At 39.8% G+C, this 25593-nt stretch overlaps 1 protein-coding gene and 1 long non-coding RNA gene across 7 annotated transcripts in view; one reads left to right on the top strand and one right to left on the bottom strand.

The window, feature by feature from the left end:
• Window positions 1–377: 377 nt before the first annotated feature.
• LOC139358193 (uncharacterized) lies at window positions 378–9800 on the bottom strand. The gene is made up of 3 exons (XR_011612783.1): window positions 6720–9800; window positions 6237–6452; window positions 378–5033 (listed from the first exon to the last, which is right to left on the bottom strand). It is a non-coding gene; the product is annotated as an uncharacterized lncRNA (long non-coding RNA).
• LOC105481059 (thioredoxin domain containing 8) overlaps window positions 7068–25593 on the top strand; it is a 34776-nt gene continuing 16250 nt past the window's right edge. For 2 of the 6 annotated variants that reach the window (XR_011612782.1, XM_071078141.1), the window contains exons 1-5: window positions 7068–7189; window positions 10670–10774; window positions 16317–16376; window positions 19377–19442; window positions 21271–21394. Coding sequence is in view for 5 of the 6 variants with exons in the window: in XM_071078141.1 (XP_070934242.1) it covers window positions 7166–7189; window positions 10670–10774; window positions 16317–16376; window positions 19377–19442; window positions 21271–21394 (379 nt within the window). In the remaining variant the exon portion in view is untranslated. Of the gene's footprint in view, window positions 7190–10669; window positions 10775–16316; window positions 16377–19376; window positions 19443–21270; window positions 21403–23346; window positions 23425–25593 lie in introns of those variants that run through there. The other 4 variants (XM_011740340.3, XM_011740335.3, XM_011740337.3 and 1 more) reach the window with 4 other exon arrangements.

Genomic DNA, 25593 nt, shown 5'->3' with positions numbered 1-25593 from the left:
TCATAAATTTTAAGTTTTTATAACAGTTTTGTGTCAACCCGGTGCGGTGGCTCATGCCTGTAATCCCAACACTTTGGGAGGCCAAGGTGGGTGGATCACTTGAGGTCAGGAGTTCAAGACCAGCCTAGCCAACATGGCAAAACCCTGTCTCTACTGAAAATACAAAAATTAGCTGGGTGTGTTGATAGGCACATGTAATCCCAGCTACACATGAGGCTGAGGCAGGAGAATCACTTGATTCTCTGAGAGGTGGAGGTTGCAGTTAGCCAAGATCATGCCACTGCCCTCCAGCCTGGGTGACAAGAGCGAGAATCTGTCTTAAAAAAAAAAAAAAAAAAAAAAAAAAAAAGACTTGTGTCTATTTTATGGTAGTAAATTATAAAATTGATATTTATGTGTGTTTCTTGCATTCATGACACACCTTTTTCTTAATTCTTTTTATATTCCCAGGCTGCGCAGCTTGGCTTCAGGTTTTTTCAAAATGTCACAAATGTCCAAAATTTTTCTAAAATGTTTATCAAAAAAAAATCCACATATAAGTAGACCCATAAATTTCAAACCCATTTTGTTCGAGGGTCAACTGTATAGTAAATACATTCATCAGTAGCATAGTTTTTGTTACCATTATTGAGTATTCTGTGCTATACATAATTGTATGAGCTATATTTTGCAGATCTGGCAGCACAACGTGTTCACAACAGCATTGCCACAAACACACGAGTAAAGTGTTAATAGATGACAGGAATTCTAATCCTATGAGACCATTATCATATATTTGGTTTATCCCTGATGAACCAAATTTTCTTCAAAAATATATATTCATCTTTTAATCAAATACATGTTATTTTTAAAACTATTTTGTGAAATTCTTGAAGAAAAAATAAACACTTTAAAATTACTTCCCTCCAGAGCCTTTTCTGCTACTGCTAAGTTTTTTTTATAAGATGGTATAATAACACTAAGCCACATTACTGTGGCACAAGACAGATATGAGATATAGAATTTCGCAGGAATAGACTCTTACACTGATAACACATTATAAGTTCTGTCTACAAGCAATATGCATTTGGGAACCCTCTTTAATAATGCCATCTCTTAGCCTGGCATGGTGGTGCATGCCTGTAGTTCCAGCTACTCAGGAGGGTGAGGTGGGAGGATGGCTTGAGCCTGGGAGATTGAGGCTGCAGTGATGGGGCAACCTGCATATCAGCACCACTGCACAATGATGGCGCCACTGCACACCAGCATGAGTGACAGAGCAAGACCCTGTCAAATAAAATAAATAAAAAAAAAATAAAATAATACCATCTCACCTTTTTCTATCCTTTCCCAATAGTAGGCTACTCCAATGAGGCAGTTTTCCTGAATTTATCACAGTGACTTTTTTTCTTGCTAAAACATTAAAACTTAATATTCTTTCTTAACGTTCTTGTCCCTATTCCTTGGTTTATGCAAGGACACACTGAGGTTCATTTCCGTTTTCATGGAATATGTTCACTGAATCATTTTTTTTTTTTAGATGGAGTCTCGCTCTGTTGCCCAGGCTGGAGTGCAATGGCACAATCTCAGCTCACTGCAACCTCCACCTCCTGGGTTCAAGCAATTCTCCTGCCTCAGCCTCCTGAGTAGCTGGGATTCTAGGGGCACGCCACCACACCTGGCTAATTTTTGCATTTTTAGTAGAGACAGGGTTTCCCCATGTTAGTCAGGCTGGTCTTGAACTCCTGACCTCGTGATCCACCCACCTCGGCCTCCCAAAGTGCACCACCGTGCCCGGCCTGCTGAATCATTTTTCTAAACTGACCCAGCACGTTAACAGCTCCCTTACTCTAAGTGCTTGTTTACTATAGAGAGGCAAGCATTTCCCTGACCTCAGTCTCTGTGTTCCAGATCTTTTCATGCCTAAAGGAAAATCCAAGGACTTTTAAGATCAGAATCTACAAAGTTTTAGATAATGATATACATACTAGTCCTCACTATGATCAATTTCTGCATATCTCACAGCAGCACACAAAGACACAGCCTACAAAAGCCAGAGGCATGAGTTTGCCCCATGCTGGCACTAATTGCCGTAATACTACATAACTCACTTTTATGGAACATTCTGTCCTTGGCACAGTTTTTGCACATGTAAATTCATTCACGGCCCTTAATGCACATTGCAGGGGTTGAATGAAGAGTGAGAATGGTCTTTTCTGTGTTGGAATTTTGTTCAGTTCTTGGCCTCGTGGGTTTCTTTTTCTCGACACTTTTCAAGATGTGCGCTATCCATGGTATCTATCCCCTCAACTCCTGCTCAATAACCTGGAGCCAGCACTGAGTGCCCTTCAATTAATAGAGCTTTTTCCAGTCCTGTCTCTGAGATCAGCTATTGGCCCAGGGACCTAGCAGAGTTTTGCTTCCTAAAAATACGGGGGAGTCACTGAAGTTTATAAACGTATCAAAGAGCCCCACGTTCATGTTGAGATTCCAAGCATACTTACTAATTTTGTTTTTTGGGATTTTGTTGTTGTTGTTTTGAGACAGGATCTTGTTCTTTCACCCAAGCTGGAGTGCAGTAGTATGACCATGGCTCTCTGTAGCCTCGACCTCCCAAGCTTGAACGATCCTCCCACCTCAGCCTCCTGAGTAGCTGGGACTACAGGCATGCACCACCACACCCAGCTAATTTTTTTTATTTTTTGTGGAGATGGTATCTCGCCTCATTGCCCAGGCTGGTCTCAAACTCCTGGGCTCAAGCAATCTGCCCACCTCTGCTTCCCAAAATCCTGGGATTACAGTCGTGAGCCACTGCGCCCAGCCACTAATTTTGAATAAACATTTTTTTCCTGATAAATAAATCACTTTGTTGTAGTTGACTACTTGGCATTTAGGAAAAGCAGTTAGTGAATTTATCATCAATATCACAAGGCTAATGTTTAGCTGGCACACACAGGAATGATCATAGCAGTTGTTAAATTATTGAAATACATGATGGTTGATAAATAGGTTCTGCCCCCCCACCCTATTCCCACGTCCTACCTCACTGAGACTGACTTAATCTGTTTCCTAGGACACCCTGGCTCTCCCCCAAATCCAGAAACTAAAAGAGTTTATGCTGGCAAAGCAATTAGCTGAGCAGATGCATAGCTGTTGCTCATTCTGACTGATCAGCATCCAAGCCACTCAAATTGTTAAATATTTTGAATCATAATCCTGAGCCATCATGGTGTCAAAGACATGATACACCTGAGCAACATAAACCCATCCAGTGGTTTAAAAAAAAAAAAAAATCTAGCCCAGCGGTTCTCAAACCTGAGCATGCAGCAGCATTATCTGGGGAGCTTGTTAAAACTTCACTGTCAGCCCTACCCTCAGAGATTCTGAGTCAGCAGGTACAGGGTGGGGCCTGGGAATTGGCATTTCTCACAGTTCTCAAGTGGTGCTGATGCTGCTGGTACACAGGTCCTCAGAACAGTTCTCTGTTAGAAATTCTGTCTCCAGAACTGTGCTTCTCAAACGTCAATGTTAACAAGAATCACACAGATTATAATTCAATGCATCTGGGGTGGAACTGGAAGTTCTATAGTTCTATTAAGCTCCCAGGTGATGCTAATGTCTATGTATGACCACACAATGAAAGTCCTACTTATGTTTTTTGGTTTTGTTTTGTTTTGGTTTTGTTTTTGAGACAGAATGTCACTCTTTCACCTAGGCTAGAGTGCAGTGGTGCGATCTCAACTCATTGAAGCCTCCGCCTCCTGGGTTCAAGTGATTCTCTTGCCTCAGCCTCCTGAGTGGCTGGGATTACAGGTGCGCACCACCATGCCTGGCTAATTTTTGTATTTTTGGTATAATGAGACGGGGTTTCACCATGCTGGTCAGGCTGGTCTCGAACTCCTGACCTCAAGTGATCCACCCACCTCGGCCTCCCAAAGCGTTGGTATTACAGGTGTGAGCCACCGCGCCCAACCCCTGATTATAAGTTCTTTATCCTCTCTGTCTATAATTACTTGTTCACCCTTCTTTCATTTACTTTTTAAACTTTTTTTTTTTGCTTTGCCTTCTTTTCTCCCTTTTCCTCTTACCAGTTTTCTTCTCTTCCTTTCCCTTCTCTTTTTACTTCTTTTCTTTCCAGTCTGTTTTTCTTGTAGATTTTTCAAGATTTAAAATTCCCAACCCATTCTCAGGATTCTCTTCCTGGTTAATTTTTTTGAAAAAACAAAATAAAAACAAAAACAGGCCGGGCACGGTGGATCACGCCTGTAATCCCAGCACTTTGGGAGGCTGAGGCAGGTGGATCACAAGGTCAGGAGATCAAGACCTTCCTGGCTAACACGGTGAAACCCAGTCTGTGCTAAAAAAAAAAAAAAAAGTACAAAAAATTAGCCGGGTGTGGTGGCAGGCACCTGTAGTCCCAGCTACTCGGGAGGCTGAGGCAGGAGAATGGCGTGAACCCAGGAGGCAGAGCTTGCAGTGAGCCGAGATCGCACCACTGCACTCCAGCCTGGGCAACAGAGCCAGACTCCACCTCAAAAAAAAAAAAAATGCAACCCTGACTTCTCAAAAAGAGACTCCACCCAGACTGTCTTGGAGCTTCATGAGTCCAACAATGAGGTAAGAAATTAGTCTAGGGAAACAAAGAAGGCAGTCAAGTGCAAAGGGAAAGCCCAGATGGCTCTTTTCTAGAAAATACTATGCCAGGAGCTTCTTTCCAGGACTAGAAACTTGCCATGCTTACTGACTAGCTCTCTCTCTGCAAACATTAAAAAAGTCGATGAGTGAATTTGGCCATTTTCTGGATTGTAGGAGTGCTTATTCTAGTTGAGAAAAATAAACCTCTGTGAGCCATCAGCTTGTACTCTCCCTGTCCTTGGGCTAGGCAAGCTTCTTAGCAGCAAATTCCACAAAAAAGTCTACAAGCCCTAGCACTGAAAGACAGAGGTACTGACCCAGCCTTGCTTGACTTCCGGAAACCCCAAGGACATGGCCGGAGTTTGTTGGTGTAGTAACTGTGTCTGAGCGTTCATTATGAACCATCTTCTTTTCAAATGCTGTGGAGAGAAGTTCAAGAAGAGTTAATTTCACAAGGAAAAGGAGAATGGAAATGGTAGATGTCTTCCTGGTGCAGAGAAAAAAGGAATTCCCTCTGAATTCAGACCATCCAGTGCTAAACAGCTTTCTGAGAGACCTACATATTTCAGCTGACCCTGTGTTCCTTCCTACATGAGAAGCAACCTGGGCTGGATTCTAAATTAATTCCAGCTATCATAAGTTATCTAAACTTGTTGTACTTGGACTATCTTACCTGTAGATGGACACCATTACCTTAGCTAACTGGGCACTTACAAGATAACATGTATGAAAATAATGCTTACAATGGAGCGCACGCTTTGAAGCAGTGGTTTTCCAGTGGGGACAATTTTGCCCCTCTGGGAGCCACTTGTGGTTATTACCACTTGGAGGTGCTACTGACATCTAGTGGGTAGAAGTCAGGGATGCTGCTAAACAGCCTACAATGCATAGGACAGCCCCCTATAACAAAGCCTTATTGGCCCAAAGCATCAGGAATGCTGTGGTTAAGAAACCTTGCTTGGAAGATGTTCAGTTTGTGTCAACATCCATTTTTCCTTCTTGAATGAAAATGAGACAAAAGATAGAGGAGAAATAGATGAGGATAAGATCTAAAATATATAAGCATGAATAAAATTTCTGGCTGTGATGGAGGATGCATCCCAATGAAAAAGAGAGAGAGAGAATAAGCAATGAACAAAGTCATTGAAAATACTTCAAATACCTTTTTTAATTTTTAAAAAATTTTTGTTAATATATGTATTAGTCTGTTTTCACGTTGCTGATAAAGACATACCCAAGACTGCGTAATTTATAAAGAAAAAGAGGTTTAATAGATTCATAGTTCCATGTGACTGGGGAGGCCTCACAATTCTGGCAGAAGGCAAAAGTCATGTCTTACATGGCAGCAAGCAAGAGAGAATGAGAGTCAAGCAAATGGGGAAACTCCTTATAAAACCATCAGCTCTCATGAGATGCATTCACTACCATGAGAACAGTATGGAGGAACTGCCCCCATTATTCAATTATCTCCCACCGGTCCCTCCCACAACCCTTGGGAATTATGGGAGCTACAATTCAAGATGAGATCTGAGTGGGGACACAGCCAAATCATACCAATACATAATACTTCTACATATTTATGGGGTACATGTGACATTTTGTTACATGCCTACTTCAAATACCTGTACAGAGGCAGCCATTGTCTCCATCTGACAGTTTTCATGCAACACATGACTCAAGGCCCAGAGCTGGATATATTAAAAAAACAGAAAGAGAGATTTTGCTATTTTTGTTTTATTATAGAATCTACAATTTCTCATTTTCGTTGTTCTTGTTGCTCTGTAGATTTGAGGAACATTGGCCATGGCCATGTTCAGGATTTTTTCTGACATCAGTTTCTGAAAGTGACAAATCATCAGGTGCAGGGGTCAGCAAACTGCTGCTGTTTTTTGCACATCCTACTAGCTGAGAATGGCAAAAGAAATGAGGAACATGCAACAAAGACTGTGGGTGGCCCATAAAGCTAAAATAGTATCTGTTCCTTTAGAGAAAACATTTGCCAACCCTTGATCTAGTGCATAAAAGTGTCATTTCTTTACTCTCTAAATAATTAGAGCAAAATAACAAAGTGAATGGGAATTTATGACTCATTAAATCAAACTTACAGGAAACTCATTATTATAGGGTTAAGACTTTAGTATTTTTCTCAACAGCACAATCGTGTCTTCAAATTCTTAAGTGAAAATCTCATCTATTTAATATTACTCTGCTTACTTCTCATTTGGTGATGGGATGGAAGGATTGGAGATGGGAGAAGAATATGTAGAAATAGGTTATAAAAGATGAAAATAAGACAAACACATTACTGATTCTGCATATAACGCCCTCAGTTTTCTGATTCTTGGCTGTCCACAAGTGAACTAGTCATGGCATAAAAGTGAAATAAGATCCAAAGTCTGTCAAAGTTCCGGGTTCTGAGATGACATGTTTAATGATGTCATAGAGAAGTTACCCATGTATTCCGGGCAGGATACTGTAATAAATAGGAGACAGCTACAGTGATCCAACTAAACCAACAGGGGATTTTCATCAGCACTTCCCTGGTGTGATCATGGTGCAGATTATTAACGACATGGTAGGTATTTATTTGGCTTCACTGAATATTTCAAATGTGGCCATCTTGGGAACAGATTTGAAAAACTTTAAGAATGTATTCTCTCTATCCAGTATTCCATCATTGCATTGTAGCAAGGGGAGAGTTTTAAATTCTTGCTCTGTATCTTGTTCCTTGAGGGATGGCACTATCTAGAAAAGCAGCCAAGGGGCAAATTGATAAAGAAGGGCTTTCTTCCTCCTGGACTCTTATTTCCTGCTTGACTTCAGATGAATTCTAGACCAGCTCTTAGTATATCCCATCCTGTATCTGATCCCATGGATCCTACCTCAGTTGTGCCTGGAAAATTCCATGGAAGTAAGGGATCCCACACCTTTTTTCTTATCCTAGGAAAGAGAATAGAAACCCCAGATGTGGACTGGAGTGGGAAAATTGTGACCAATAGTATCAAGAATCCCTTAGGTAGGTACTTTGTAGTGCCACCTTCTACTCATTGCCCAATGTTGCTGTCACAACAAATCTAAATTCATGTACAGGACAGAGATAATTCTTGATTTATAAAGGAGAAAATTGCCTCTAAAAGAGAGGTTCAGGGCTACTTCATTTAAGAGGTAGTGTGGGCATTAGAACCCAGACCTTCTGATGCCTGCCCTCATTACAGGAAGTCAAGAGCTAGAGGAGGGGAGAGGGTTTAGGGCCTGAGCCTCATGTACACCCGCATCCGCAGATTTAGACTTCTGACATTTTCCCCAAAGGTTGCTATACAGATCACAAAAATGACACTGACCAGATTAAGAGAGCACTGCCCTATAACCTTGATATAAGAACATATTTTGAAACATCACACATTTGCTAATGCTTTTGGCACTTATTTTTTTAATGTTCTGGGGATGTCACAGAATAGCCCAGAGCCTTATTCCCTCAGAAGACCTTTCCTTTCCTCTCCAGGGACCTTTTCGGAGGCCCTGCTCTCCATCCTATCTTTATTCAGATGCCACCTTCTCTTTGAGGTTGACCTTGGCCATCCAGACTACAGTTGTAATCCAACCCCCATTCTTCCTTCCTACTTCATTTTCTTTTTGTTTTCTTCATTAGCAATCATCACTAATATACTACATATATTACCTATTGACCTTACAGTAAGCTTCCCATTCTAAAATGTAAACTCCATGGAGACAGAATGCATAGTTTTTGTTTGTTTTCTTTTGTTTACCACAGTGGTATCCTAGCAGTTTGTGCAGTACCTGGCATAGTATAGGCCTCAATAGGTATGTGTTAAATAAATACCTATACTGTGAGAGTATTTCCTTCAGATAATTTAGTCAAGTTAAGTTCATGGGTCCAACTAAGCCAGCTCACACCCAAACAACAACTACTGGAAAGTGAAGAGTGCTGGGAGCTTGTAAGGATGGCATCTACCTTATAACTTCAGAAGCAAGTGAGAAATAAAGGCTTGGCATGGCTCTGAAAAGTTAGTTACTCCATCCTAGAGGAATATTGATAAAGAAAGAGAGTGCATCTTCTTTGAGTCGTCTCTTCTACCTGATTGAAACTAAACAAAGTAGCCACGTAATTGTCCAGGCTATCATAGAGCAGGTATGTTGTATTAGTCTATTTACATACTGCTATGAAGAAATGCCCAAGACTTGGTAATTTATAAAGAAAAAGAGATCTAATGAACTCACAGTTCCACATGGCTGGGAAGGCCTCACAGTCATGGCAAAGGCAAAGGAGGAGCAAAGGCATATCTTACATGGTGGCAGGCAAGAGAGTGTGTGCAGGGGAAACTGCCCTTTATAAAACTGTCAGATCTTTTGAGACTTACTCACTGTCACAAGAACAGCATGGGAAAAACCTGCCCCATGATTCAATTACCTCCCACCAGGTCCCTCCCATGCAATGTGGGGATTATGGGAGCTACAGTTTAAGGTGAGATTTGGATGGAGACACAGCCAAACCGTATCACATGTCATTTGTATGGATTAAACCCATCCATAGTGGGAATAGGCCTTGCTTGGCTTAATCCAATTAACAATCCCATCCCCCTCCTCTCAATGTTTGGTCCGGGAATAAGCACACAGTGCAATTAGGGCCAATGAAAGGGAGAATAAGTTCTAATTCTATGATGAACTCAGGAGTGGATTTTCTGTAGTGGTTAAGGAAATAGGAACTGGGGTCAGGCTGCCTAGGATACCAATGCCAACTACACCACTCACCAGCTAATTGATCAGATAAAGTTAGTGAACTTCAGTTTTCTCATTTGTAAAATGGAGATAATAATAGTATACACATCATAGTGTTGTTGTAAAGATTATGGTAGAGAATATAGGGCACAGAGTAAATTAGTTACAATTGTTGCAATTCCAGTGAGAAAAGAAAAAATCTTGAACAGAGTACTATATATTGGCAAATCATTCATTCATCAAGAAGACACTCAGGCTGGGCAAGGTGGCTCACACCTATAATCCCAGCACTTTGGGAGACTGAGGTGGGAGGATGGCTTGAGTCCAGGAGGCAGAGGCTGCAGTAAGCTGAGATCGCACCACAACACCCTAGCCTGGACGAAGAGCCAGACCCTGTCTCCAAAAAATAAAATTAAATTAAATTAAAGAAAACACTCCATGAGCATTCACTCGATGAGTACTCTATAAGCACTTATGTGTCAGTTAGGGATCATGGGAGGGTACAGGAATGAATCAAGATTAAGTCCTGTAAGGACTTGGGGAGATCAATCATGCATGAAATAACTAGTGTAGGACCAGTCACTTCTCATAAAGCAAGCAAATATAGATGCAGTCATCTGAGTTCCAGGAAGGGAAACCTTGATTTACTTAGATGATACAAACAGTTGATGGGAAATTCACTTGACATTCAGCCAGAAGCATGTCAAATCCTTAAATGTATAGTTTTAGCCGTAGCTGTAATACTGATCACTTCCCCCCAAAAAACAAGAACTGAATCAAGGTGTGAGATTAGTTCGTCTCCTTTGAAAGTTCACTAGTCATGCATGTTTAGGCCCTTGTTTAATAAAAATCTAGTACTATAGATATCCACCCTGAACAGCAATTAACCGCCACCCTCCAGCCCCCATCCCTCCCTGGCCAACCTGTTTCTCCTCAGAGGTAACCACCGTTATCAACTTCCATTACCAACCTTTTTGGTGCATAGACTTCCATGATTTATATGTACTTACAAAGAGAAATATATTTGACATGAGGGACATTTAGAGAAGGTGGGGTCAGCTAGAGAACAATGGCATGGGATACATGGTTAAGGTTTTTAAGAACTAACATGGCCAGATATGGTGGCTCACACCTGTAATCCCAGCACTTTGGGAAGCTGAGGCAGGAGGATCACTTGGGCCCAGGAGTTTGAGACCAGCCTGGGCAACATAGTGATACCCTGGCTCTAAAAAAACCAAAAACAAAAGCAAAACTAACCTGTCATCTTATTCTCTACAAAATGTCATGAGACATTTCCTCATTTATTTTCTGGTTTCAGAATGAATTTAAAACATTTCTGACAGCTGCCGGACACAAACTCGCAGTGGTTGAATTTTCTTCAAAATGGTGTGGTCCCTGCAAAAGGATGGTACCTGTTTTCCATGTAAGTACAACCAGTACCTATCTCATAGTTTTAGAAGAAATTTAAAGTTCCAGAATATTTTTCCCAGTAATTCTTAAAAGTTTGGCACTTATGAGCCACTATGGAGACATAGTTTTTTGAAGCACCCTGATTAACTTGAAGATAATCTACTGAGATCTAATTAGATAATGAGTGTACACACCAGAAAATTAATACTACTTGTCCACGGGTAATTCTGCAAGGAACATCCCAAGATGTGCAAAGGAGTCCAGTTGTACAAATTAATGGATTCTTCATATTATAGCAATGACATTTTACCAAAGTTTCAGGAGTTCAGAACTTTCAAACACTGGATTAGAATACAGATAAATACAATATTTGTTTTTAAATATAACATAAAAGAATAAATTTCTCCCAGTTCTTCAACCTTATTATCAGAACAAACCATATGTCTTTATGTTATTTATCCTACAGCTTTATTGATGTATAATTGTTAAATATCTTTATTGAGGTATAATTGTTAAATAAACAAAATCTGTTTATTTAATGTATACAACTGATGTCGGGACATATGTATACACCCATGATATTATTACCACAATCAAAATCCATCACCTCCAAATGAAATCTTGTGTACATTTGCTTTTGTGTGTGTGCGTGTATGTGTGATAAGAACACTTAACATGAAATCTATACTAAATTTTTAAGTGTGCAACTCCCTCATGTTAACTATAAGCACTATGTTGTATATTACAGTGGCCCCCAACTTTTTGACACCAGGGACCAGTTTTGTGGAAGACAATTTGCATGGACTACGGGTTAGGGTAGAGGTGCGGGGATGGTTTCAGGAAGAAACTGTTCCACCTCAGATCATCAGGTATTAGATTCTCGTAAGTAGTGCAACCTCGCTCCCTCACATGTGCAGTTCACAATACGGTTCTTGCTCCTATGAGGATCTAATTCCACGCTGATCCGACAGGAGGCAGAGCTCAGGCAGTAATGATCACTCCCCCACCACTCACCTCCTGCTGTGCAACCTGGTTCCTAACAGGCCATAGACCAGCCCTGGGACTGAGGATCCCTGGTTATATCAGATCTCTAGAACTTATCGTCCTGTGCAATTGTATCTTTATACCCATTAAACAACTCTTTCACTCCTTCCCTGTTCCCTGGCATCCACCATTATATTTTCTGCTTCTGTAAGTTGACTATATTTTACATACTTCATAAACATTGAATCATGCAGTATTTATTCTATGGTGACTCACTCGTTTCACTTAGCATGATGTCCTCCAAGTCCACACGTGTTGTTGCAATGAGGCAAATAATATGCCTTGCATGTTCCTTTCTTGTCCTTGATTTACTTTGTAAAATATTCTACTGAGTTGTACTCATATATTTATATTCAAGTCTTTTTTCCACATACATATTGGTTCATGTTTTTATGGTCTCCAAATGAATCTTTTACTATCTATACCATATTTTATCTGGTTAATTTCTGTAACATCCTACTTAACAGTTTTTAACATTTTATTTATTTATTTTTGGTATAACATATTGCAGAAAGAATCTCAGGGCACTTTTTTCATTTTTCCTTATTGTATACAACTTTACATGTTTTTATGGTCAATTTTGTGAAGTTTATTCCTTCAAATATAATGAATATTCTACACAGCTGAAAATACTCTGGTTTATTTTCAGCAAGGTTTCTAACATTTCAACTTTTTTTAATCCACCTGAGCCTCAGTCACGGCCTGAGTTAATTTTAACCACAGTCACAATCTTTGATATTTAATTTAAAATGAACTTATATTCCAATAGAGAAACTGGTTACATAACATCACAACATCCTTTCTCTGCCTAAAATTCTTAGAATATCCAGAAGGGAGGCCAGCCATGGTGGTTGATGCCTGTAATCCTAGCACTTTGGGAGGACAAAGAGGGAGGATTGCTTGGGGCCGGGAGTTTCAGACCACCCTGGCCAACATAGTGAAACCCTGTCTGTATTCAAAAATAAACAATAAAGAATATCCTGAGGGAACATTTTAGTTTCTGACTGGCCCTACCATGCTGACACTGAAGACTTAGGAAAGAGGATCTCCTTGACTTTGCCACAGGATAGCTAGCGTTCAGTTTCAGAAATATAAATGTACTACATACTCACAGGCCACAGAGTCAAAGCTGATGCAATTCCAATAACCAATAAGAGGCATTGTCACGAAATAAAATGAAATCTATGTCTTGGTAACCTCTGCCTCCCTCATATCTTCAGGCCGTAACAGCTTGGCTTTTGCTACATCCAGGCTCTGCAGCCCCTCCTATGCCCATTCTAACTTAATAGATATAGTTAGTCCCTTTGTTAAAAAAAAAAAAAAAAACTCAAATTATCCTAATTTGATTGTGCCATCCGTTTTCTGCAGGAATCCAGGCTAATGCAAATACAGTTTTTAAATTTTGGTGCTCCACTCTGTGAAATATTTCAGGTGTTTAAAAGGATTAAGTAGATCCATGTAAATATGTAATCATCTCCAGGACAACATATTATTAAGTAAAAAGAGCACAGTATAAGCAGTGTATAGAGTATGGCCCCATTTACATAAAACAGACACATATATGTACATATAAGTATATTTGTGAGTATATAACCATATGTATATACACATATACATATATAATTTATATATGCAAACAAATGAGAAGCAGAAAGATGCACATCAAACAAGTTTTTTTTCTGTGAAAAGGAGTGGAAATTGTTGGAAGATTGTGAATGGGAGAGTTTCATATTTTGCTTTATTTTTCTTGTAATGTTTGAACTTTTGCAAGAGAAGACATTCCTGTATTATATGTGTAATTTTCTTTTAACTCATATTATATGAGGGGGTTGGAGGAAGGCTTCACTTACCCTAGATCAGGGATCCCCAGCCCCCAAGCCATGGACCAGTACCGCTCCACAGGTCCGTGGCCTATTCAGAACTGGCCACACAGCAGGAGGTGAGCGGCCAGCGAGTAAGCATTACCTCCTGAGCTCCACCTCCTATTATATTAGCAGCAGCATTACATTTTCATAGGAGTACAAACCCTATTGTGAACTGCACATGCGAGGGATCTAGGTTGCACACTCCTTATGAGAATCGAATACCTGATGATCTGAGGTGGAACAGTTTCATCCTGAAACCATCCCTCCACCCCCAGTCTGTGGGGGAAAAAAAGTCTTCCATGAAACTAGTCCCTGGTATCAAAAAGGTTAGATGACTGTATCAGTTAGAGATCAAAGCAAGAAACATAAACCACATTAGAACCAAATTAGAAAAAGATTTTAATACAAGGAATTAAACGCTCATAAAATCATCAGAGACTGAGTGAATGCGTTTGGGACAGAAACTCCATGAACCAGTCTTCAGAACACCACAGACCCACCTGTGGAGATTCTAACTTTGCCATCATCAGAAGTCATGGGAAATGGGAGGCCATGATTGGGAGTTAAAAAGCCACCAACAGAGCAGTGGTCAGAGAGTCAGAAGCAGGATTAGGCAGCTACTACAGCCACCATGGCCTCTGGACATCTAAGAAGTTGATTTCTGAACCCTGAGTCTGGCTGCTACCACTGCTTGCCTCTAGCACAACCAGTACCCACAACTTTGCTTTCCACCAAAAAATAAGAAGAAAATAGCTTCTGTCTCATTCTGCCTTTCAAATTTCACTGGCATGCATCTAACTGGTAAAATGAAATTTGCATCCAGAACTCTAGCTGCAAGGGAGGCAAAGAAATCTTCACCACTTTTCCCTTCCAGGTTTTCCAGGATGGTAAAATGGAAGTTAGTTAGCAAAACCATTATTCAAGAGAGGGAAAGAGTTCAAGACATTTTCAGACACACAAAAACTAAAAGTTTACTAGCCACAGAATCTCTCTGAAGAAATTGCTAATGGATGTATTACAACAAGAAAAAAACCAGTGACTCATAAGAAAATGTGGGTTTTAAGAAGTGATTTAAATCATGCAAGAGCAGGGGTCAACAAACTTTTCCTGTAAAGGACAAGACGGAAAATCTTTTCAGCTTTGCAGGCCATATGATCTCTGTCACAACTATTCAACTTTGCTGCTGTAGTGCAAAATCCAATGACAACACAAAAACAGATGGGCAACTAGTTCCAATAAAACTTTATTTAAAAGAACAGGTGGAGGGCTAGATTTGGTCCACAGGGCATAGTTTGCGGATCCTGGGCTAAGAGGACCACTAGGCATAAATCCCTGAAAAGAACATTTCTGGAAAAGGAGAGGCTATAATTTTATTGAGAAATTGTATGGTGTGATTGGGGGAAGGCAATTTGTAGTCTGAGAGGCTTACATATAGTGTGCAATGGAAGTGGCAAAACACGAGCATGAAAAAGGAAGCTGAGGCCAGATCAAGTAGGATCTTGTGTTATAACTCAACAAACTGCTGTGGAGAGTCAAATAGGACAATTTTAAGGAGGATTTTGCCACAATCAAATGTGGCGTTTAGAAAATATTTTTGGAGGTTGCACAAGAATAGGTTGGAAAGTCTAAAAGCAGGAAACCCAGGGTGAATGTCAGTAATGATAGGTTTTTCCAAAGCTAGAGCCGTGGCTTTTAGAGAAAAAGGAAAGATCAAATTCAGGAAACACATTTTAGAGTTAGATCAACAGAAATAAGTGACTAGAAATTCATGAGCTATGATTTTAAGCAAACAATTCAAGATGCCATCAAGTGTCCTTAAGGTATGAACACAGCTGTCTGAAAAGACACCCAGGAGCTGACATTTATGGGCCACTGTTGTCACTGCTGCTGCTGTGGCTGCTGCCACTTCCTCTTCCCCTAGACCCACTACCAGCATCATGGTCGCCACCACTGCCAAAGACGATTCCAGAACAAAACAGAAGTAGAAGGGAGTTACTTCTTCCCTCCTCCCCTTCCATTTCCTGCAAATACTTCCCATTGGAAAAACTTAATTGGAAGTCAGCCAGCAATAGAACCTGGAAAATCTAGTTTCCATACATAGTAGAGCACAGAGAGATGGCAACAGGGGTGGAAGGAAATTAGGCCAATGGTCAGCATTAAAATGTTAACATCACTTCAAGCAGAACAGCCTTCTACCACCAGTAGCACCAGCACCTCTCAAAATGCCAGGCAAGAGAAAGTAGAGTTTGGCTCAGAGAGCTATATCTCAAAGATCACTGAAGACAGACTCCCCGGACAGCTCTCCCAGGAGAAAGCCACTCTACTATCCCTTCCGGCACCCCACAAGGTAAGTCTGGACCGACCACACACATTCTGTTATTTCTTTGCCAACCTTGAAACTCTAATCTTCAGTTTGGTTCTTTGACTCTGCTTCTGCCACTGGTCCTTACATCATCTGACCTTGGCATCATCTGGTATTTGACTTGATGCTTCAGGCTCTAGGCTGTAGTGAAATGTCAGAATGATGCTTAGTCCTCTTTAACAGCTTTTTTGTTCATTTCTTCATTTCTACTGAAAAGACACTTCCATTGTATATTTTAATATTAACATCAAACTAATGGGAAATATTTATTTTTTATTTTGAAGGCAATGTCTGTGAAATACCAAAATGTATTTTTTGCTAATGTGGATGTGAACAATTCTCCGGTAAGAATCTTAAATCTTCCATGCACATACTCAAAATCCAAACGCATTGTAATGAATAGCACTGTCTCAGTAATTATTAATACATGATCAATTTAAAATCAAGTAGAATTTCACATTTTTTCTGATAAGCTACAGTAAACTTCCTCATTACACTTGCATGTTTTGTATTACTTAAAAGAAAAAAAAAATTAGCAAAAAGCGGTGAGCTCTCCTGATACCCCTCTCCCCCTCTTATGCTGTGGCAGGCCTCACTAATCAATCCCAGCTTTCTTCACCACTTGCTCTGGGCTCTGCCGCAGAATCCTCCTCAGCAGAGTTGCTCTAGGGAGACAATAGAAATCTGGTAAAGTTGAGCTCGAGGTGAAAGATGGTTTTCATCCCTGTGATGGATTGTTCATCAATTTCTTTTTTTGGGGGGTGGGGTGTTGGGGGACGGAGTTTCACTCTTGTTGCCCAGGCTGGAGTGCAATGGCTCGATCTTGGCTCACCATAACCTCTGCCTACTGGGTTCAAGCAATTCTCCTGCCTCAGCCTCCCGAGTAGCTGGGATTACAGGCATGTGCCACCACACCCAGCTAATTTTGTATTTTTAGTAGAGATGGGGTTTCCCCATGTTGGTCAGGCTGGTCTTGAACTCCCAACCTCAGGTGATCCGCCCACCTCAGCCTCCCAAAGTGCTGGGATTACAGGTGTGAACCACCACATCTGGCCTTGTTAATCAATTTCTAAAACCTAACTCAGTGCCTTACAGACATCTTAATATATTTTGTTTTTCTCTTGCTATATCTTATGCTTTTTGTGTTTTTTGTTTGTTTGTTTGTTTTTTTGAAGCATCAAAAGAAATTCCCAGAAATCCCTTCTTCTTGTATCTGGAGACATCCTTCCTCATCCCATCCCCCCAAAAAATAATCAACCCTATGACCTCAAAGTGTATCTTATTAATACACACAATGTCTCTACAAAATTATTATTTTTAACATGTTAATTTATAATGATGAAAGATACCAACAGATGGCCTATCCACATGTTAGAATGCATTTGAGCTTTAGAATGAAAAAAGTGATATCTACCATTCTGCCCTTTAATGATTTTGTGACCCACTGTAGTTCAACCTGCATAAACTTCAGTTTCTTCATTTGTAAAACAGGATAATAATACTTAACCGAAGATAAAATGATATAAAATACATTAAATAAATGACATGGTGCCCAGAGCATAATAGAAGTTCCCTTTCTCCATTTCCTTCAAGCTTCATTAAAGTGTGAGTGTTTAATTGCCCTTTAGGATGAACCATAACCTATAAATTCAGAATACGCAGCTAGGATGACTATCTCTTTACCTTTCCTATATTCACAGAGTTGTGCAATCATCACTACAATCAATTTTAGAACAATTTCATCATTCCAAGAAGAAACACTGTACCCTTTAGTAGTTATACCAAATTCCCTCCATCCCCCACTCCCAAATCCTAGGCAACCATAAATCCACAGTAAGCAAAACAGATTTGCTATTCTGAACATTTCCTATGAAGGGAATCATAGAATATGTGGTCTTTAATCACTGGCTGCTTTCACTGCATACATTTTCAAGGTGCATTCATGTTATTGAATATATCAGTACTTTGGCCAGGCACAGTGGCTCACATCTGTAATTTCAGCACTTTGGGAGGCCCAGATTGGTGGATCGCTTGAGGCCAGGAGTTCAAGACCAGCCTGGCCAATGTAGCGAACCCCCATCTCTATTAAAAATACAAAAATTGGCCGGTCGTGATGATGCATGCCTGTAATCCCAGCTACTTGGGAGGCTGAGGCAGGAGAATCGCTTGAACCCGGGAGGCAGAGGTTGCAGTGAGCCCAGATCGTGCCATTGCACTCCAGCCAGAGCAACAAGAGCAAAACTCCATCCCCCCCCAAAAAAATGGTATAAACATTAGTGTACAAATTTTTGTGTAAACAAAATTTCCATTTCCCTTGGGTTTATATCCAGGATTAGAATTTTGTGGTAATATGGTAACTCTGTGTTTAACTTTCTGAGGAACTGACAAACTGTTTTCTAAAGCAGTTGCACCATTTTACATTCTCATCAGCAATGTATGGGAGCTCTGATTTTTCCACATCCTTGCCAAGTTGTATTATTGTCTGGCTTTTTGATTAGAGCTCATTGTCTTTTAAGGTAAAACAAAATGCATAATTGTCTAATGGTAATTTATGTATCAGTTGTTATCATTGTGTGGTCATGAAAAATTATAATACAGTGTGTGTTCAGGTGTGTGTGAGTGTGTGTGTGTGTGCGTGCACGTGCTGTGAGTACCAGGGCAAGAGATTTAATGCCAATAAAATGATTGGTATATTAGAGAGAGATGTCCAGTTCTGTTGATCCTGTGGGTGACTAATTTTCTTTTGACTCCTAAACAAGAAAAACAAAAACTAACATTTGAAAGTAGTTTGGAATAGATTAAAACAATTGGGATTCTGGCATATTTTATCATATTTTGGCTCCAAATCTTTCACAAAGATGGGCAGTGAAGGACTTAAAAGAAAGACATGTATAAGCCTTACTTAAAATGCTAGATCAGGATGCATTCCACATTTCAAGTAGAGTTATAAAGATTTGTTTACTCTTTTCTATTTTTGCAATAAGCTTTTCTGATATTGAGTTCCACTGGGGCCCCTCTGTACTCTTTCACAAGGTCCTTCAAACGCACCTCATTTTGTTATTAAGCATCTATTCTGTTGTGGCCTCCATCTCTTACCCACCTTCCGGTTCTATGGGATGAAAAAGCCCAGGAATGCTGTAACAACCATTTTCTATCAATCATTTCATGTCAATCATTGTGACATTCCTGGAGGAATGTTAGAAAGTTCACAGCAGTAGAGTCTGTAAAGTGTCAGGTGTCCTTGGAATTTTAGACATGCCTCCTGAGAAGTTACCAAATAACATGCTTGGTACAGGGAGAGGACAGAAATACCGTAACTTCATGCCATTTCTTTGCTTTCCCAGGAGCTCGCTGAAACTTGTCACATCAAAACAATACCCACATTTCAGATGTTCAAGAAAAGCCAGAAGGTATGTTTCCATGGTAACCAGCAGGGTTGAGTTAGATTATAGAACCATCAGAACCCCTCAAAAAAAGCCTGGCTATCCTAGGTGGATGAAATAACTACATTTATTTTTAATGCTTAGCAAAATAATTATTTGCATATAAGTATGTTGTACTTTACATACAACAACTTTACATACAACTTTACAAAGGGTTAAAACATGTATGACTTATTAATAAATCTCCCCATTCAGACCATCTGAGGTATCCAAGTCCATAAGTATTTTCCCACTGCTATCTCTACACTGGGGCAAAACTATCAAGCAAGACTCTTTCAGAGAAAGACATTCTGAAATTCTCACACAAATGTATACAAGTTGTAAACAACATTTGAGAAAATGCTAACCAAAAGCTATCACAAAGCAATATTGCCCAGTGATTGAGCACACAGGCTCGGGATTCAGGTTCCCATGGTTCACATACTGCTTCTAGCACTTCCTAGCTGTAGGGCCACGAATAGTGTATTTAATCTGTTTATATCTTAGTTTCCCTATTTATACATGGATCATAATAAATTTTCCCCTCATAGGGTTGGTGTGATAATTAAATGAATTAACATGACAGGTGTTTAGACCCACCCTGGCATTAAATGCTTACTGTGTTATGTTAGTTATCTTAAAAATATTAATGGAATAAAATGTCTAAAATACTCAGCAAGTTATGAAACTAGCACTTTGTTCTTTTTTTGGCAGGGTGGTGGGGGACAGAGTCTTGCAAGGTCACCCAGGCTGGAGAACAGTGGCATGATCTCGCGATCTCAGCTCACTGCAACCTCCACCTCCTGGGTTCAGGCTATTTTCCTACTTCAGCCTCCCGAGTAGCTGGGATTACAGGCAAGAATCACCACGTCCAGCTAATTTTTGTACCATGTTGGCCAGGCTGGTCTCAAACTCCTGGCCTCAAGTGATCCACCCACCTTGGCCTCCCAAAGTGCTGGGATTACAGGCATGTGCCACCGCGCCTGGTGGAAACTAGAACTTTCTTATATGGCCAGGGCCATTGGCAATTTTCCATACTTTTCGAAAGGTGATTTTGCAAACATATGTAGGAGACACAAAATGTTTATTCCATTTTACACAATTACCCCATTCCTGGGAACTTTTGCTACAGAAATACCTCAAGGAAAAAAAAACAGCTAAGTATATAATAATATTTGTAGCACTATATCTAATTTTAAAAAATGAAAGCAATCTCAATGTCTTTAAGTAAAAAGATTAAGTGAATTCTGATACATCTACTCCATGAAATAGGATGCAAGTAAAACAAAGTTATAAAGAATAATTTAAAGGAAAATTCATGCTTAAGCTTTGTAAAGATTATGTCTGCAGTGTAAAGAATGAAAACATTGGATATGCTAGCTGCAGAATTTTATTTTCAATGTCTAAGAATTTTCTGTAATACAACTAGTGCAATATATTTAAATTATTTTTTTAAATAACACTACACATTCCCTCAATTGGATTTTTACTTGACAACTAAAGTTATTTAACATATGCTCCCTCAACTTACCTGACTTAGATGTCCAATTGTCTACATACCATCTTTTATTATATTCTCCTTCACTCCCATCTCAGAAATGAGAATGCTTCTTCCTTTCAAAATCAGTTTCATCCATGCAGCTTGATTGCGTTCCCTACCTTCTGCTTCAGGCCTCTATCCATCAGCTACTCTCTTTAAAACTTGGAGTTTAGACACCTCTTTTTGGCACCCAGCATCCATTCTCTATTAATAGTACTCTGATTTTCCTCCCAGGAACCACTGCCTTTCGTATTCTTATCCCACGTGCTTCCTTAGGGCTCCATCTCCAGGCCTTCACCAACCAGTGAACTCCATCCCCATCAGAAATGGACCCTTGACTCCAGTCAAGCCAATCCAAGTCAAACCAGAGCTAATTTCAGGACTTTGCTTAAGCAGCTAGGTAAATAACCTTCTCTTTTGATATCACTGGATTTGAATTTGGGAAGATATGAGTCCAAAGCAAACAGCTTGTCACCATATAAAACCTGAAAATGAATCTACCATACAGAAGAAAACAGAGTCAAGCCAAGAGGTACTAATAGCATTGACTGCACCCTGAATCTATCCATGCCTGAAGCCTACACTACCCCATAGATTCTTCAGCTATATAAACTCTGGGTTGGTTTCTCTGTCACTTGCAACCAAAAAAATTCTGATGAATATATCTGGTGTTCTCCTAGGCTACTCTCCTTCATTTCATGGTGTAATTGTCAAAAGAGTAGAATATATTTACAGTTTCTAATTCTCATTTTCCACTCATTCCCTCATCTATCTATCTGTCCTCCTAAAGTCACCAAGGATCTCCCTGCACCTAATTTAAATAGCCATTTCTCAATTCTTGATTCCTTTGTTACACAGAAGTACCATTAACTAACGAGCTTCTATATTCTGGAAACTTTCTTCTCTTTTGACTTTATATCTCATCCCTCCCTATGCTCTCCTCTGGCTTGCCTCCTGTTAACAGTCAAATATATCCATTTTGGGTATCTATCTTTTTGGTTCAATCCATTTCCCATTCTACCTCTATCCTTTAGCAATGTCATTCCTACTTCTAGTTCCAGCTATAAATACTTTTTTACTGAGACAATTGCAATGCCCTCTCCTTACCCTCAACTTAGCACCATAGCTCTGTTTTCGTCTCCAGATTTGTGCACAGTTTCCTGTGTAGCATCCCTTTTTTTAACATGTGATGCCCTCCCCCTCCATTGTCTATATAATCAAAGCTAAACCATTGTATTTAAGGCTGGCATTCAAGTTTCTCCATAATTTTGATCCAATCTACTGCTCCAAGCTGTTCTCTGTTTAACTCAGATCTTGATGTATTTTTCTCATACTAGTCCAAGCACCTGAAGGAGGTCATGTCTGATTTGAAAGCTCAGTGTCTAGAAGAATCCCAAGTGGATAGAAAATACTCATCATGTGTGTGATGAATGAGTGAATGAATGAATGAATTAATGCTTCTGTTTTTTCCCTGTATCCCACTGCCAGCTCAGCCTCACCTCCTGATTCTGTCCTGGTACCAATCTGATTCAGGGCAAGTTTCTCTCCAGTTCAGTATAATTTTCTGGTTTTATTCCTTCTGCTACTGATATTGTTTAGTGGCTGCTGCCACTCAACAGTTTTTACTCCATTCTATGATTACACGAGACTCTGAGTTCTCAACTGATTATGTGTCTAAGCTCTTGAACCAATCCAAGCTATGCTTTTGAGGAAGGGCATGGCCCTGCTTGGTCTCAATTCTGTATGGAGATGGAAGTGCCCTCAATAAGCTGGGGAGAGAGGATACTTATAAAACATTATATCTTAACTGGTCTCTAATGGATACATATCTCTTTTGAATTGATAGATCCTGCATTGCAGGGATCACTAAAGATCTCAAATCTGAATTTTCTGCCAGGCAGCTATTAGAAAGCAAATTGAACTGAATGGCTGGCACTGTCATTAAGATGATTTACACTTCCATATTCTAATTCCAGGGTCACCCAACAAGCCTCTGATTATAATGTGGATACTCATATCTAAGGAAGTTTTGTTGAGGATTCAATTTCTCATTGAATATTAGTAACTTATCATCCTGGTTATAAAGTTTAAAAAAAAAAAGAAACTTGGACCATTTATGTCACATTATACAAATGAGTCTACTTCTAAACGTTGTGTACATTGTAATCGTATCTTTGACAGACTCATACCTGGATCAATTTAGATATCATTAGAAAACCTCCAGAAAAATTTGTAATACTGACTCCATTTGACAAAGAATATCAATTTTCTATGCAAAAGACACAAAAACAAGGAGGAGATCCTAAAGAGAGAGTATTACAAATTGTTTACCTCTTGTGACTCACCCTGCAGGATTTGGTATCTGAGCAGCACTTCTGCATTGCCTCCAGAGCTGCAGTTATGCCATGACACCTCTGAAACTCTCCCCTGCTCCTACCTCACAGTGACCTGCAAGGAAAGTCACTAGAACCAGAGGAGGCAGGTTTGGATAGCCAGCCAAAAAGACATGTTCTTAGACATTTTTATTTTATTTTATTTTTCGTAGAACTGACTAGGAAGGTGTCCCTGAACATCCACTGTTTTCCTGATGGGTCAAGAAAAATCAAATGCACTTTTTTGAGGAGCACCTCCATAAATGTGCTCCTCTCTTTTATCTGGGACAGCACAACTGAAAACTGACTTATTGAAGCAGTTAAATACTGTGTGTATTTTATTATTTTAAAAAATAAAACCTAGAGTACAGTTCCTACCAAGGCTTCTTACAAGAAATGTCTTACATTTCTGGTAAAACATCTGGCAAAAAGCCACTTGTCCATTATACCCTTTTAAATGTACATTGTATAAAAAGCTTCACGATAATTTCTCCTAGAACACAAGCGTTAGGAGAATACTCACCTCCCTTGAAAACATGGCTCTCTTCTCTTCATTGGATCAGAAAAATTAGGCAATCCCTTGGGCTTCTCTTTTTGCCATTGCTGCCAAGAATCTCAGGATTGCCTCCTCTGCTCAAACACAGTAATCTCCCTTACCAGCAGTTTCCTGGCACTCCCTATCAGCCACCCCCACACTGCAACATCCTTGAATGGTTTCATTAGTTTTTCTTGCCCTTGATTCTAGCTCATTTCAATTATTTTCAAAGTATATAAAACATCAATAAAATAGAACTTGAAAAAACTAAAACAAATGAAGCTATATACAATGACCTAGGACCATGGCAGATTATGGGCATTCCCTGGTTGCTGAAGTTTTCATGCAGAGATTGAACATCTGGCAGGGATGCAATATAAGCAGTGGCTGAAGTTATGTCATAGTTCTAGGGCAAAGAAGAGCCTAAGCAAATTCCACGTAATAAATAAGGGGAGCTTGTTCCTTCCTGCTGTACTCCTTAGTGTTTTTATCTAGGACATCACACCATGTTTCAGGAAGATTCATTGCGGTGAATAAGATCATTCTTGTGGTTTCTTCCAGATGAGGGACCCAAAACTTTGTCTGGTTTTTGTAACCAGAATATTAAACTGTATTATCTTGTAAGTTGTTCATAAATTGGATTTATAGACCCTCTTAAAATCTAATAAAGGCTATGAACTGTCTCCACCCAGACAAAAGAACATAGGCACATAAACTAAAATGTGCAGCTAATACTAGGATATTCAGTGACCCTCTGAAGCCTATCAGTGGGTCCTCAAAGTGAATAACTTTGGTTGTAGACCCATTGTATTAATCTGTTCTCATGCTGCTAATAAAGACATACCTGAGACTAGGTAATTTATAAAGGAAAGAGGTTTAATTGATTCACAGCTCCACATGGCCAGGGAGGCCTCACAATCATGGTGGAAGGCAAAGGAGAAGCAAAGGGATGTCTTATATGATGGCAGGCAAGAGGGTGTGTTCAGGGGAACTCCCCTTTATAAAACCATTGGACTCTCATAAGACTTATTCACTATCACGAGAATAGCGCAGGAAAGACCCGCCCGCATGATTCAATTACCTCCCACCGGGTCCCTCGCATGACACATGGGAATTATGGGAGCTACAATTCAAGATGAGATTTGGATGGGGGCACAGTCAAACCATATCACTCATGGCTGGTGTATGTCTATGGAGTAGGGAAAGAGAAACCAAGAATTAGCAAGTTTGGGGCAACTGCTTAAATATAAGCCAGCCATCAAAAGTTGACTCCATCTTTCATTCTTTGATTATAGAATAAAATAGTTTCCCAAAGCACTTAGGTTCACTCGTAAGAGAGATGGGATATGACACATAGATGCTACTAAACAAATTAGTCACAAATGAATAATTCAGAAAAACCCATCTGCTACACTGAGCTATCACATAAAGTGGGAGGAAGCTTGTGCCCTTATGTTTATGAACTCCAGGGCTCTTGCTGAGATTATGAAAGTCATTTCAACAGCACGCTCCTTAAAGTAGGTACAGGAATTAAAAGAGTCTCAAGTAGGTGATACCATGGTATGCTAGTAAATTTTTTACCCCAGTCCCTACCCTGTTCTTCTCCTCTGAATTTTAAGTTGTTGAAATATAGGAGTGATTTGTTTGGTGATTCACCAGAAGGACTTACAAGACCCAACCACAAGTTATATT

The sequence above is a fragment of the Macaca nemestrina genome, chromosome 14 (assembly GCF_043159975.1).
Source record: "Macaca nemestrina isolate mMacNem1 chromosome 14, mMacNem.hap1, whole genome shotgun sequence".
NCBI lineage: Eukaryota > Metazoa > Chordata > Mammalia > Primates > Cercopithecidae > Macaca > Macaca nemestrina.
Note: the sequence above shows the minus strand (reverse complement) of the source record. Positions and strands in the feature narration are given on the sequence as shown.